At 42.6% G+C, this 16461-nt stretch overlaps 1 protein-coding gene across 1 annotated transcript; it reads right to left on the minus strand.

Annotated features, from left to right (window-relative positions):
• Window positions 1-1645: 1645 nt before the first annotated feature.
• Window positions 1646-2623, minus strand: LOC135477731 (piggyBac transposable element-derived protein 4-like). The gene has a single exon (XM_064757925.1). It carries the CDS (start codon window positions 2621-2623, stop codon window positions 1646-1648), a length of 978 nt encoding a protein of 325 aa, XP_064613995.1.
• Window positions 2624-16461: the final 13838 nt, after the last annotated feature.

Below are 16461 nucleotides of genomic sequence, written 5' to 3' on the forward strand. Positions count from 1 at the left end.
GTTTGGATACTATGAAATGCCCCGGCCTTGTACGTGGCCTCTCTATTGAACCTGTAATCCTCGCTGTTCATCGTGGCTAAGATGTTCATCACATTGACTGACATTCTAAATGGGGCACAGCACACGCTGCCTCATGCCCTTAACAACATCGACGGCCGCCTTAAAACCGCCCTTCGCGAGATAACATTCTACCCGAACTGGGTGAATATCCCCACCGGAGTGGGCTTCTTGCTTGAGGGCAACTGTGTTGAAGTGCCGGCGGGCTACTGCAATGTCTGTACGCTGGACAAGGACATATTCCGCCCGCATGGGGTTTCTCTGGGATTGAATGAAGCAGCGAGCCGCTTAGTCCTTACCCTCCCAGAAAACGCCTTCATAATACTCCAAGGGCTTGCCACCATTTTGGGGTTCTCCGACGGGATTGCGCCTGTACGGAGGGGGGCTATGGAGGGTGAAAATCTACCTAACTTGGTCAAACACAAAGAAGTCTTCGTGCATTTGGATGAACTGAGCGCCTCAGAAAACGTGAGAATAACCTCAGATTTCGGTGGCAATTTCGGTTACGCAATCTTGTAAAATATTAGTATAGTTGCGGACGTACATTCATGAAGATGCCTATAAAATGGGATTATCGAACTGAACATTCACACAACATGCGACACCAGCGAAAAGTATCGTAATTTTTAGAGGTGATGACACGCGAATTCCTGAACAGAACGCCCGCTTTTCTGAATAAAAGTATGTTTGTCTAAGTCATCAAACGCTCACGAAATACAGAGAAATCAGTTATTTATCGTGGGTTTGTTGAAGTGTCGAATAGAGCCGTACTATAGTCAGTTGTTTTCTCACTTCAGCTAAGCAAAAATGCCATAACATTTCGTCACTGAAGGCATTCGTTGTTCATTGGTCAGTAGTTGCCCTAAATTCTATCACGTGACACAGCGGAGCAGAATCATTGGTCAGTGATATTTACGCCAGACCAACACACTCCTAACAAACTAAATAATAAACACAAAACAAAATAATGTGAATGTTGACCTCTTGTTTTCATTTCTTTTGACAGATGTACTGGCCACCACTATGGAAAAATTATAACTCCAGATTGGCCCATGTAATGTGGAAGAGTAGTGTGTGGAACACAAACTTGTTTGTTTGTGATTCACAAAATTTACTAGCTATTTCTCATTACCATTCCAGCCCCTCCATCCACAAACAAATAAATTTTTAAAAAGGCAGAAAAAACACAAACAGAAATACAAATTTTGGTTTACATCACTCACTCATTATAGAAAGTACTTCTGTGCAAAATTCGTTCTTCATTCATGTAAGTGTGCTGGAATTTTGGATTTACACTGACAGTCAATGAGTCACAATTTATCTTCACTGAAAGTTGGTGAAAAAACTTTTTTAGTTATTATTTACAATATTTACACTGTTTGTCAACTACTGGCGTGGAATCTACTCTTATGTGAATGATAAACCATGAAATGGTTCAAAACATTCCACACAGAGGTTTGCATCACAAATCTTGCATCCATATTTTGACTCCTTCCTGATTTTTCTTGAACTACACAATTTGCAGCGCCTGGATTTGGGCATGGATGTGGGAGAATGTGACCGTCCGGCACTGTCCTTCTGTAATACTTCATGTCGTCTTTTTCTGTCTGTGCTGCCCGACAAGCTGTTTATCCAAATTTTGTCGAAACTCCAGTTGACACATTTCTTTCACCCGACCAGTTTTGCTTTTCTTCTGGTGATTCGGAGACTCCCGCATCAGAATGAAAGAGCACGCCACTGCTGTGTCAAACAAAAACCGGAACAGGTACTTCCAAAACTTTTTGGAGCGACGAGTAGTGGAATATTGCATACGCAGCTGATCTCCGTGGTCCACACCATTCATGTGCTTGTTGTAGTTCTCCACAACTTCAGGGGCCTTTATTTCTGCACGCGTTCCATCCTTCTGTTTTCGCTGGACACCCACTGTGACAGTTGGATCAGAATTAGTTGACAAGAAGTTTACCTGTCGATTGTCGTACCAGCAGGCTGCCACAAGGTTTTCTTTCTGGTAGAGTTTACTTGCCCCTTTTTGTTTCGGCAGACAGTTTTTGTGTAGTGCGTCAGGCCACCCCTTTCTGTTGAGTCTACAGGTGCCACAAGCATACAGACCATCCTTCAACAAGTCTTGATACAGTTGGGGACTGGAAATGTAATTGTCCATGTATATGTGGTGACTTTTACCGGACAATACCCTGGTCAAATCCCATACAACCCTCGAGGCCAAACCCACTTCTCTCCCTGTATCTTGTTTGCCAGTGTATACCTCCATCTGGTACACATACCTATTGCTACTGTCTGCTAACTGCCACACTTTTACTCCAAATTTACAAGGCTTTGCCGGTAAGTACTGTCGGTACGAAACACGTCCACGGAATGGAATCATCGCCTCATCTATCGTGACACTTTTGTGTGGTCGATAGTTTTCCACTAACCGTCTCTGCACAATACTGAAGACTGGCCGGACATGATGTATTTTGTCATGGTTCGCATCTCCCCTGGCTGGATTTGTAGTAGAATCATTGCAGTGAAAATACTGCAAGATTTTCTCAAACCTGTCTCTGGTCATGATGACTGGTATGGACGGTACTCTGAAGAGCTGATCAGTTGACCAATACTGCTTGTATGTAGGCAATTGTATGATAGACATAACCACATGAATGCCCATAAATGCTTTCATTTCCTGGATTGTTACAGGGATCCATCTGTTGTCAGATTTTTTCTCAATACACTGCCTGGCATATAGGTTGGTCTGATCCACCAAAAGGGTATATAATTCTTCAGTGAATATGAGACTGAGAAAATCGAACTCTGTACTTTCCTTTGGTAGCACATTTATAGGTCCAGTCGGCTGGGTGAAGTCGTTGACTGCAATCTTTTCCAGTCTGCCACTTCATCGGACGAGTTCTACTACAGGCGTTGTTGTTGTTTTTCTGTTGCCTATCGTATTTCCGGCAGCTAGCGGTCGCAGATCTGACAAAGGGAAATCATCGTCGTCAGATTCACTTTCTGATACACTAATGTCTGACTCAATGTCACATTCCCTGTCAGACGGTCTATCATCGGTTGTGAAGCCTAAACAATCCTCGTCTTCGCTGGACTCGGCCAACGAAGCCATGTTGACACTCGAGTGTGTGCGAGTCTAAAAATATATTCTATTTTTGTTGTGGTTAGGTGTTCAAGCCAATAAAAACCGCCAAAATACCATTAAACACAAGCCTGAGACATTCATTAGGTGTGTATTGATTGGTTTATACTGAAACACAAAACATGTGAAAGCAAACTATGCACCCAATGAGAAGTGGTGTTATATGCGGGTTTAGCAGCTCCTCGGGAAATGAGGTCCTTATCGGCCGCGCGGGTATACCCGCACCTCGGGTTGAGACAGAGCGCTCTGCATGCGGCCTGAGCCGCGCGTCGGAGTGAATGAGTTAAGGCCGCACTACCACTAAACCCTGGATCTATACTTATCTTCGACCTCATACATGGCGCGGGCAGTCGCCGTTGCACTTTGATTACCAAGTTGAAAATAAGGTGGCCTGCGGAGCACGATACAAAGGATCTCAGACTTATAATCAAATTACCGGCCCAGGGCGACCCAGTTATCCGGAGCTCTCTCGAGGATATACGAGTCGTCACAGGGGGCGTTTTACATCTCGATGCAATCTATTTAGATTGCGGCATAGGCCTTCGCCGCTTTCGTGTTAGTAGTCCCGATGACAATTTAGAGCTAACCGACGTTATTGAATCGTAGGACGATATGGGGCGACTGTACCCGACGATCACGGATGAAGACAATTACAGATGACCACCCCTTGGCCCCGACCGCGCCGACGATTATGGTTGAAAACCCCTTGGCCCCGACCGCGCCGCCGGAGGGCGTGGCGCACGCCCATCGCCTGCAGTATATCAGCGAAATACAGAGGCAGCTTGAATCTGAGTGAGATCTCCGCCGGGACTTGTACAAAAAGTACCCGCATGATGTCTTGGCCACCGAGGCCCTTGATTCAGCCATGCTCACGGACGGTTTGGGCCTAGGGGTTGCTGGCGCGTGGCCACTCACAACGATAATTACAACCCCTGCTGTCTTGGCCATGGACGCTGTGGCCCTAGCTTGCGGTGTCTTAAATGTCGCCGGAAAAATCGTTAGCCGCCGGCTTCACGCAAAGGCCAAGAAACATAACGATATACGGCTGTTGGCTGAGGCCAAACTTAACAGCATCCGTGCGCAGGTATCTACGGCATTATCTGATGGTGTTATATCAGACGTAGAGTTCAAGCAAATCGTTTAGGAGCTCAAGAACTACTCTGATCTGAAGCAGCAGATACGCGCCAAATCTCGTAAGGTATTCAACGCTGTAGAGATCAATGAAAGCACGAAAAAACAGCTCGGCAAGAGCTGAAAAACGCTCTTTCCGAATGATGTTCTTGGGAGGTGCCCATGGGGGGGGGGGACTTGTTTGGAACCAGGGCAACCCCCATGCTATGTGTCGAGAGCCCCGGGGGCAGGACATTAGCCAGGATCTGACAATAGGGAGTCCAAAAGGCAGGGGGTTTGGGGGCCGCCGCTTGAGGTCCCCGTAAATCAGCAGGGGGTCTGCCGCCGGAGACATTTTATCGCCACTGTATCATTGAAAATCAAGACCTTTTAATAGCTTTAATTGCCATTATATCACTGGAAATAATGTATTACTATTGGACCCAAGAAATTGATAGTTTTTAGGGGCACCCAATATATCACACTTTTCCCACCAATGACTGACACTGAGTGCGAATCACTAAAAAGAGTACATAAATTTTATATTAAACTATGTAAGGTTACAATTTGTTATGCTTTGGACAACCAAGTGTGAAACAGGAGGTAGAAAAACAAATTGAACTGTAAAATACACAATTCAATACAGATGCAAGGAAAACAATGGCAATTTGGCACAGTAGTTCTGACAGTTCAAGTGTGAATACTGTGAATCAGGAGGTAGAAATAAATAAACTGTGAACAATAAAATACACAAAAATACATATAAAAGGAAACAATCAAAATTCATAGTAATTTGGCACAGCAGATGCATGTCACTCACAGTTACACTAATTCACATTAAAATGCAACGGAACCAAATCAGAACACAGTATACATAGCTATTACAACTGAGACTGAGAACAGGCAAAATTATCACCACTGAATCTGTGACTGTCACTCACTAAAAAGAGTAGTGTCACCAATCACCATACGATTTGAGCAGCTAAGTCACAGTAGGTAGAAATAAACTTTGTAAAATACAAAAAACAAAACAAAACAAGAAACAATTCAAATACATGTACTATCAGTCACATATCTATGTCGAGAAATTAACTTTTGGCACAGTGACACAGTAGTGCATGTCAAACATCATTTCTGTCATCTGAATACATATATGAATACACTTTGAAAACTTACATGTTAGAAAAATATTCACAATGTAGTATACATACATATAATGTTAGTACACTTTGAAACAGTACCCGCGAACTTTACTATTATTGTACCTTAAAATATCGTATTTTGACGAAAGTTCATATCCTTACTCGGTCATTTGCAGATGATTTTGTCACTGATTACGAGCGCCAATACAGACAGGAACAACACAACCTCACGTATGTTTCGATGGAACGATCTTGAATATATTTATTTTTGTTTTTAACCCCACCAAAAAAATGTTGATTCAAAATTTTGCCCATCAAAAATATCCCTTTTGGCTGGATTGCCCGTCCAGTTGGACGGGTGGACGGGTGTCTGGCTAGCCTGGTGCCCGGGGGTAAAAAAAAATCTGCCCCGTGTGGGGCTCGAACCCATGGTCCAAAAAAGCAAAAGACCTGGTTTATAGCTCAACCTGTTACCAATTAATCACCACCCTAACGGCGGGCTCCGGATTTTTTGCGCTAGCGACCCACCGTTAGGGGGGGTTAATTGGCGCTGACACATCCCACCACCATTGGACCATCTACAACACCCCTTGGTGAGGTCTCTCTGCCTCCGAAACTGTCGAAAGTTGCAGAGATTCATTAGAAGTGCGTAGAGCCCGGCGCTGTATGCAGGTAATGTAGTCATATACTACATATACAGGAGACCAAATCCGGATTTGAGCTAGCAAACATCCCCTTATATACGCAGTATATGAATACACCCCTTACATACAGCGCCTTTCCCACCTCTGTCAGCCGACTGAGCTATATCCCAGACCCACGAAACATAGGCTACATTGGAAGGACTTTTCCGCATGAACACAATATCTCCAATCCTCCTAAAATACTGGATCTTATCAAACAAGACACGCTGTAAAAGACTGTCACACTTATTTTTCATAAAAACCGGTAGTTTAAGCCCTATCCTGGGGAGAAAATCAGCTGAATCACCCTTGTTGTGCAACACATCCGGCTTACATATAGGCTATACGCCTTATCTGTTAAATGCCAACTAGGTCGCCTCATATCAATGTGTGTATGTAGGCTAGACATGTAAATAAGCGTGTACGCCTTGGCTGGGGAGGCGCCTAAGGGGGTCCTCTATTTGTTATGGGGAGGGCCCCAGGGGAGGTTGCGCCAGAACCTATAGTGTGTATACTACTACGTGTTACGACAATCAGAAATGAGTGAGTGCTTATGCAGGTGGGTAGATCCCGCCGCTGCTTGTGCAAGGTGCTTGTATGCCAGAGGTACGCCGGCTTAATTTCATTGTCACCTGTTGGGATATTCATTTCAAATCATTACTTTTGTACTTTCAGTTTACAGCCAAGCTGGTTTTGATGAAGTTTAATGTGATAGCACTGGAAGTTCAGTGAGTTTTTGTAGAGCAGCTGATAGATAACATACTCGGGTGTGACGTCAGGCGGGAAGAAAATGGCGGTCCGAAGTTGACAACACGAATTGATGACCAAGAGGTTAGAAATACTCAGTATTGGAGGAATATAAGGTATTTTATTTACAACTGGAATAGGTAAAACAGATCGTTGAGGTAAGTTACTGCTAATATCCGTGTATTTTATGAACTGACACATGTTTATTTCCTTAGGGTACACCGGTTGCGCAAGACTTCAGATGGAAAACGAAAAGGTTTTCAAGGAGTCGTGCAATGACATATCAGATTTTATCTTTATGCTTGCCCTCTGCTTGTTAACCGTGCAAATATTCTACTCTACAAATACCACTGTACTGCACAGTGTTATGTGGATGTGGTTGAAGTTTTGGACTACCCTTTTACAGAGTGTGTTAACTGGCAAAGCTATGGATATATACACAGAGTTATCAACAGAACAGGCTGCAGATTATGATTTTGTGAAAGATGTTATCTTAAAAAGATATGAGCTTGTGCCAGAGGCCTATCGGCGGAAATTTAGAAATTTGAGAAAAGAGATCAGACTTACATTGACTTTGCTAGGCAGAAGGAACAATTGTTTGAGCTGTGGTGTTATGCTAAAAGTGTAGGTAATGATTATGAAAAGTTAAAACAGATCATTCTGATTGAAGACTTTAAAAGGTGTATTAATGATGATGTCAGAACTTTCATTGAGGACAAAGAGGCTGATACATTAGAAGCAGCAGCCACTATGGCCGATACATACACGGTTACACATAAGGTCTCATTTCAGGAAAAAGCCGTCTACATTTAGAAAGCCTCAACCCTTTTCCAGCGGTTCATTTGACTCAAATTCAGGCCCACCGAAACAGGCTCAAAATTTTGACAAATCAGGGGATCAAAGAAGACCTGTTAATTCGAACACTACTCAACGAAGGTCTGACCATACATTTACTGATAGACAGTTTAGCAGGGTTACATGTAATTTTTGTAGGAAGCCAGGCATATCAAATTGTTATGCTTTAAAGAGAAGGCAAGAACAGGAGGGTGGCTTCAAGCCTACTGGTTTGTGTGTTACTGCTAAAAAGTCTGATATAGTGAACAATGTTGATGCATTTGATTATGTTAAGACTCCACTAGTAGATTGTACACAGAATTCACAGGATAATGTTATGAAGGTTTTTGAGCCATTTATTTGTGACGGTAAAGTCTCACTTAAAAGTGACATGTCTTGTGATACAAAGATCAGGGCATTAAGAGATACTGGAGCTTCTCAGTCTTTATTGTTACAAAATGTTTTGCCATTTTCTGATGAGTCATATTCTGGATCAAATGTATTAATTAGAGGTGTAAGCTCTGCTGAATTTGAATCTGTGCCTCTTCACAAAGCTTACTTGTCATCAGATATTATTTCGGGTCCTGTTACTGTCGGCATTAGGCCTACTTTGCCTTTTAAAGGAATTCATCTACAACTTGGCAATGATCTTGCTGGTGACAAAGTAATGGTTAATCCTATTGTGACTGATAAACCTTGTTTAAATCAAACTGTTGATCCTGTTGAGAAAGAAATTCCAGATTTGTATCCCTCTTGTGCTGTAACGAGGTCTATGTCAAACAAACTTTCTGATAACGGCAAAAAAACAGTAACGGACTTACAAGATACATTTCTTACACAAATGTTTACTCAAGGCGACTGCATTGATAATGATGAATCAGACCATTGTACACCTAGTGACATATCACATGTTTCTAAACATCAGCTTGTAATTGAACAGCACAAAGACCCAGAAATTTCATGTTTGTTTGACAGAGCTCTCGATGATTGTGTTATTTCATCTGAACCTGTGTGTTATTATGTCAAATCTGATATACTTATGCGTAAATGGAGACCACCTGATGTATCTGTTGATGATGACTGGGCTGTTAAACATCAGATTGTTGTACCTAACGCATACCGAACTGAAATTTTACGTATGGCACATGAAATGCCATTAGCTGGTCACTTGGGTGTTAACAAGACCTACTACTGGACACTGAACCACTTCTTTTGGCCAGGATTAAAGAGAGATGTAACCCAGTTTTGTAAATCATGTCATACATGCCAGGTAGTGGGTAAGCCTAATCAGACTATTCCTAAGGCACCATTAGAGCCTGTACCAGCTTTTTAAGAGCCATTCAGCAAAATATTGATTGACTGTGTAGACCCTCTACCTAAGACGAAGTCTGGGAATCAGTATGTGTTAACTATTATGTGTACAGCAACCAGATTTCCCGAAGCTGTTCCTTTAAGGAATATAAACACCAAGTCTGTTGTCAAAGCTTTAACAAAGTTTTTTACTCTGTTTGGTTTACCCAAATCCATACAGTCTGATCAAGGTTCAAACTTTATGTCTGGTATTTTTCAGCAAGTTGTGTACCAGTTAGGCATTAAACAATACAAGTCGTCTGCCTACCACCCAGAAAGTCAAGGTGCAATTGAAAGATTTCACCAAACATCAAAGAACATGATAAAGACTTATTGTTATGATACAGAGAAAGACTGGGATGAAGGTATTCCATTTCTTATGTTTGCTGTTCGAGAGTCAGTACAAGAATCATTGGGTTTCAGTCCATTTGATTTAGTATTTGGACATACTGTTAGAGAACCTTTGTTAATTTACAAGGAACAGTTTTTCAATGATGACACAAGTAATGTAAATCTTTTGGATTATGTATCTGATTTTCGTACTAAGCTTGTCAGAGCATGTGAATTGGCTAAAGCCAATCTTGAATGTACTCAGAAGAATATGAAACGTAGATATGATGAGAAATCTGTTGTTCGGTCATTTCAACCTGGTCAGAAAGTTTTAGTATTGTTACCTGTACCTGGTAAATGCTTTGATGTCAGATATTTTGGTCCATATGTTGTTGACCAAAAGCTGAGTGAGCTTAACTATGTTGTTAAAACACCTGATCGGCGCAAATCAAGTCAGTTATGTCATATTAACATGCTGAAACCCTATGTAAACAGAAGTGACATTGACAACACTGCTGTACATTCTGTTAATGTTGCTGCTGCTGACATTGACCAGAGTTGCTGTAATACAGATGATATTGGCGAACAGTTGGTTGATTCTAAGCTCAATTCTTCAAAGCTTCAGAATTCAGATGTCTTAAAACAACTTGATTCTAAACTGCAACATCTGGAACCCATTCACCAACAGCAACTGTCTGAACTTGTTTTTGAGTTTTCACATTTGTTTCCGGATGTACCATCAAGAACTGATGTCATTTTTCACGATGTTGCTATAGGTGCAGTTTTGCTTCAGGAGGACAATCTTGGTGTTGATCATCCAGTTTGTTTCTTTCTCGTAAACTTAACAAGTTTCAGAGAAATTATTCAACTGTTGAAAAAGTTATTTTAGCTCTGCAACATTTTGAAGTTTATGTAACAGCTTCGGGACAACCTGTGATTGTAAATACTGATCACAATCCACTTGTGTTTCTACAGAAAGTTAAGGGAAAGAATCAGAGATTGTTACGGTGGAGTTTATTGTTGCAGGAATACAATCTTGAAATCAAACATGTAAAGGGAAAAGATAATGTTATTGCACATTGCTTGTCTCGTGTATAAGTTGTGTATAAATGTTTAATTACATGTGGTTTTACAATGTTGTATATATTATTGTTTAACATATATTGTAAGTAAAAAAAAAAGTTAGGAAAACTTTTTTTTTTGATGGGTGGGTGTGTTATGTGCACGACTGCCGTCAGTTTCTAAATATAGCTTGCCATTGTTTACAGATGCTAAGTTCAGGGAGTGCTGTCTGCCTCTACCTTGGAATGTTCCAGAATACGCTCAGTTCCGTGCCTGTTTGTTTACATCAAGTGTTCAGGAATTTTCTTATTCTAGACAATTCCACCAGGCTATATAAGATCGATAAAAGCAGGTCGAACAGGGAGAGAGACGGGGAGAACAGAGATCGGAGAACGGAGAATTATTGAGAGTTTTGGATGCTTTCGCTGTGTATTACCTTAGTAGGCCATTTGTGCTGAATTTTGGTGTCTTCATAGCCTCTGGCCTCGGACCCCCATTAATTTTCCATAAGCGACAATGTTAACGTCTAGCGCTGTAGCTCAGTCCCAAACATTCCGTGGCCATTAAGCTTTGGTGCATACCTGGCCCAGCCTGTGAGAAAGAAGCCATAAAAATCTTGACATAGGTTGACCGTCAAAATCTGGATCTTTCCATGCCGGCAGCTGGGAGGCGTGCCTAGCAACGCCAAGGGGACGTCACTCGCAGCCTCATCACTACCTCACACCTTGTGTCCTCTCGCCCAGAATTACAAACTTTCATCAATAAAGCTCATACCTCCTCAAAGTTTAGACAGTTTCCAGCATTTTAACACCAAGCATGCACCTGTGCACCAAAAATGGACGCCTGGGAGCAAAAAAAGACTTTATACCCTAAAATTCACAGAACTACAATCGTCCCTACCGAAAAACGGAAGTTGTAATGGGGGTCTGTGTCCTATCACACCAGCCACCTTTTTTCAAAATCAATAATTTTTGCACCACACAATTCCTGACACTTCTGAACCTCACAGGCAAAATTAGGGCTTGATACATGCAGAAACTTTGGAGTTGAATGAATTCAAGTTGGGGTACCCCCATCTTGGACATGTGTCTTTTTTCCAGGGTGAAAAAACTCTGAAGGGTAAACTTTGAAGCCTTGCAGTGCATATACCGTTCGAGATATCTCCATCAGATCAACTGTTTTGGAAAGACAAGATGTTTATCTGCAAGAAAAGTTAAAAAATCACATTGACAGAGCACTTTAGACTTTTCAAAAGCAACCATTTAGAGAAATATACATTTTTAAGAAGACTTTTCTACTAAGAGCAGCTTTAAATATCAAAGTTACAAGCCAAAAGTGTCAAAGCATACATCAAAATATAGGCAATTTATCTGACAATTAAATGTCAAAATATAAGACATTTACTTTAGCAACTATGTGAAAAAAATTGACTGACAGTGTGGTAGGGGGTATCAAAGCGGATTGTCACGATTTCGGAACAATCATTTGTGACCAAAATCAAAGCAAGAATAATGCCTCAAGGTGATGAAGACCTACTCACAGGCACTTTTTTAGTGGACAGGACTTAAGAAAAGACTAGTATCCCAGTTCCCCACTGAATAACATGATGAAACCCTTTAAAAGACCACCCAGCCAGGCACCCCCCCCCCCCTGCCCTCCTCCCCCATGACTGCTGATTGGCTGACCAGCTCACCATGCAAAAACCTCCCTGCACCATTGCTGTTGTCTCACAGCAGGTTATTACTCTGCACAGTAACATCAAAGGGTGTCACATTGGCATCTACAATATATAAACAGAGAGGAAAAATATGAATTTAACATTTCCAATCAGGCAGCCACCAAGTACACCTATACTGGTCAGTCTGACAGTTAACAAGGCAAACAATCTACCCCAAAACACCATGAAGGGAGACAGAAAGAGGAAACAGTCTAGATTTCAAGCTGGAAAGGCCCAGGATCGCTCAAATAACCTGTCAGCAGTTACAGACATGCTGAATCCTGTGCCTGGGTGTTCCTTGATGGACACAGATTTCCAGCCCAATCAGGAGGCTGTAAGAACACACCAGCCTGACACAAAGAGAATACAGCGGCCAAGACGGTGCAAAGTAGATTCCACGGCAGGATCAGACAGAGATACACACGAGCGGGAATGGGCTGCTGAAGGAATGCGACTCATAGATATACAGAAAATGGTGTGTATATGGAACAAAGTTATGCTTGAGCACAGTGAGACCAAGGACCACTGTCCGCTGCCCAGGTTAGAGATAGCTGCAGAGAAAAAGTGGGGTTTAGCCTGGGCGTTCAGTTTTAAGTGCTGTGACTGTGACTATGTATCTGGCTTCCACAAATTCTACAAAGAGGTAGAATGCAACAGACCTGGCCAAAAAGCTGCGGCGGTGAACCGAGCTCTTCAAGTAGGCCTCCAGGACACACCAATGGGGAACACCCGAGCCAGACTCCTATTTGCAGCGATGGACGTGCCGCCTGCCACTCGTAGGAACATGCATCGCACTGCAAACCATGTCGCATCTGCAATCGCAAAGCTGAACAGAGAGGATATGGCAAATAAGGTGGAAGAGGTAAAGGCATACAAAAGGCAAAGAGGAGAGGATGACAGCACAATAGATCTGGCCACAGACACTCGCTACAACAGCATTACCATAACCAGTCCCAAGAAACCGGGCCAGAATGCTTCACAAGCAATTTCCCTGGCTGTGGAGACATCAACAGACAAGCAATACATTGTCTCCGCAGCACTGAAGAATAAATTGTGTTGGACTGGGTCCTGGCTAAGAGGAAAAGGCTTCCAAGTAAAGTGCCCTGGAGGACACGAGGAGTGCACAGCGAACACAAACCCACATGCCCCCTGGTCCGAGTATAATATGGGGAACGAGATTGGCGAGGGATTGGCGAGGCAAGGTGTTTTAGCCAAACATGTAACCACAGACGGCGACTCCAGGTCAGCCAAGGGAGTGGAGGACGGCATCCGACTGGTCGAGCCACTGTGGGAGGTCGAACGGTTAGCAGACCCCACGCACCTTGGCCCACGCACCTTGGTAGATCCCAGTTCAAGAAATGTAACCAGGCTAAGTTCAGCGATGCCATGTTTGAAGGACAGGGCCGAACGAGGGAAGCCAGGAAGAAAGCACAGAAGGTGTTGAGTCAGGATGTTAAGGCCAGGTGTAGCTTGATATTTTCTCAACTTATGTCTGAGCACATTGGTGACATGAGGAAAATAAAACTTGCCTACCCAGGGTTGTGGACGCAACGGTCAGGTGTTTACGGTGGGGACTGTTCCAAATGCCGCAGGAACAGTGTGGTTTGCTCCGGAGGGGAAACCAGCAGCTGGTGGGAGAGGTCCCTGTTTTTATCCACCAGTAAACTCTGCCCTTTTAACATGGATGACAACGACAGGAAACTATTGACCGAAGTACTGCACATGAGGTTGAGCGAGACAGCCGTCACCAGTCCTCCGGATGAACACCAGCACTCAAAAGTGCGAAGCTGTCAACAGATCACTCAGCGTCTCCTTGCCCAAGAATGTAAACTACAGCAGAAATATGGAGGGAAGGGCGGCGTCCACAATCCATAGACTTAACAATGGCCAGGACAAGTCCACGGCTGCCAAACTCCAAGCTGTCGGCGCCAGTATTTCACCTAGGAGCGAGAGAACAGTACAACAGATTGAAAGGGTGAACCAGTACCACAAGGTTTATAAGAAGCGACAGACAGTTAAGGGGAGATCACTCCGCAATACAGCCAGAAAACTTCGAGAGCACATTGAGTACAGGCTTTCAAATCCAGAGAAAAAACTGACTATGCCAAGGGACAACTGGACAACACCCAAACAGATCACACATACACTAGATATTTGTAACCGCCAATTTTGTATATAATTTGTCACTGCTGTTGTCGTTTATGAAAGAAATTAAAAAATGATAACAGAAATTGAGCAAAATCTAAAACAATCTGTTATTTATTATTTTTAATGAGGGGAAACCAACCTGCTCAGTCTTAAATGCCACATGCACCTTGCATACTGCCCATGGCCGAGACAGCCGCGCTGCCTGTTATTGTTAACACAATGCGGCTCCAAGCTTATGTGGTCCATATTTACACAGCGTGTGTTGTGGCACACGTGTGAACAATCAAGCTTGGGATCTAAATGTGACAGCCCCTGTCTGGCCATATAAACAAGTCTACTGATGTGTTTCTTCTTCCATCGATGTGTGACGGGGTCTTTGTAGGAGGCAAGACCATATCGACCATCCCTCGTCAATGGTCCAGTCCACACTCGACAGGCTCCGTTATCACTGTAAACACTGAAACTTTCAATTTTTGCAGCAATTTCTGCTCTGAACGTCTCCATTTTCAAGCGTAGGAATACTAGAACGTTGCATGTTGTTCATTTCAGGATGCCTATACACATGCTACCCTACGCTGAACAGCATTTTACCGATTTTTCATCAAAATGGATATTTTCAAAATGTAAATAGCCCCAAGAAGCTATGAAAACGGCCCAATCAATGCAAAACACATCACAGACATACCCACCAAAAATTATCAGGCTGCTGTGAAATCTAAGCGCATAGTGACATTTTTCACATTTTGGTGACTTCGTCAGTACAGGCCTCGGACCCCCATTAATTTTCCATAAGCGACAATGTTAACGTCTAGCGCTGTAGCTCAGTCCCAAACATTCCGTGGCCATTAAGCTTTGGTGCATACCTGGCCCAGCCTGTGAGAAAGAAGCCATAAAAATCTTGACATAGGTTGACCGTCAAAATCTGGACCTTTCCATGCCGGCAGCTGGGAGGCGTGCCTAGCAACGCCAAGGGGACGTCACTCGCAGCCTCATCACTACCTCACACCTTGTGTCCTCTCGCCCAGAATTACAAACTTTCATCAATAAAGCTCATACCTCCTCAAAGTTTAGACAGTTTCCAGCATTTTAACACCAAGCATGCACCTGTGCACCAAAAATGGACGCCTGGGAGCAAAAAAAGACTTTATACCCTAAAATTCACAGAACTACAATCGTCCCTACCGAAAAACGGAAGTTGTTAATGGGGGTCTGTGTCCCTCTGGCTTTGTTATATCTTATCTCCACCGAGCACTTGTTCAGACTGAACTTGTATGTTTAATTGTGCTCTTGTATACACAGTGCTTATTAGTACACGGATACTGTCTGTGGGATTTTGTGTATATTTCGTCATACACTCAGTTATACTGTGGATTTTCCCTCGTGAATTTGCCTCTGAGCATTTATGCCTGTAGTATATATATATTGTGGAATATATGCGTCCGTTTGGACTTGACACCGTAAGTACTTTAGTATTTGTATAGATACTGCTATCCTTTCTTGTTAAACTTAAGTACTTTAGTATTTGTATAAGTCTTATTATCTGTTCTTGTTAAGCTAATAAATTGTTGTAAAATAAAATCTGCTGGTTTTGGTTACTTTTTGTGCGGCTAAACTGTCGTGTATTTCGAACAAGCCATCTCCTTGTAATACAGACAGTTTGGGTCGTAACACATGAAATGATATGGAAGTAATAAATAAATAAGCATGTGGTGTGGTTAGGTATCAATCCAGTGTTTTGGGCTGGTCAAGTTAGTGTCTCTCTAACTCACACATAGGGAAGTCTTTGATACCATGTATTAAAATCTCCTTGTTACAATCAATGTTCAGATGCTTTTCCATATGAACTGTCTGGCATTAGAATGCTGATGAATGGACTAAAACAAGTTTAGTTGAACAAATGCAAATGACTTGCCAAAATGTTTATTTGTAGAGGACTGTTGTGAAGATGAGCCATCCATGGGTGAAGGCCCCCGTACAACACCATCTGAACCAGGTACATTGTCATTGTATATAAGTATATTCACAATATTGGTTCAAAAATGTGCAAATATTATGTACAGTACACTGATGTGTTAACAAATCCTCCTTCATCAGACCTCTTATTTGTATTACAGACTTTGTTATTCTACTCAGTTT

Source organism: Liolophura sinensis, chromosome 11, assembly GCF_032854445.1.
Source record: "Liolophura sinensis isolate JHLJ2023 chromosome 11, CUHK_Ljap_v2, whole genome shotgun sequence".
In the NCBI taxonomy this organism is placed as follows: domain Eukaryota; kingdom Metazoa; phylum Mollusca; class Polyplacophora; order Chitonida; family Chitonidae; genus Liolophura; species Liolophura sinensis.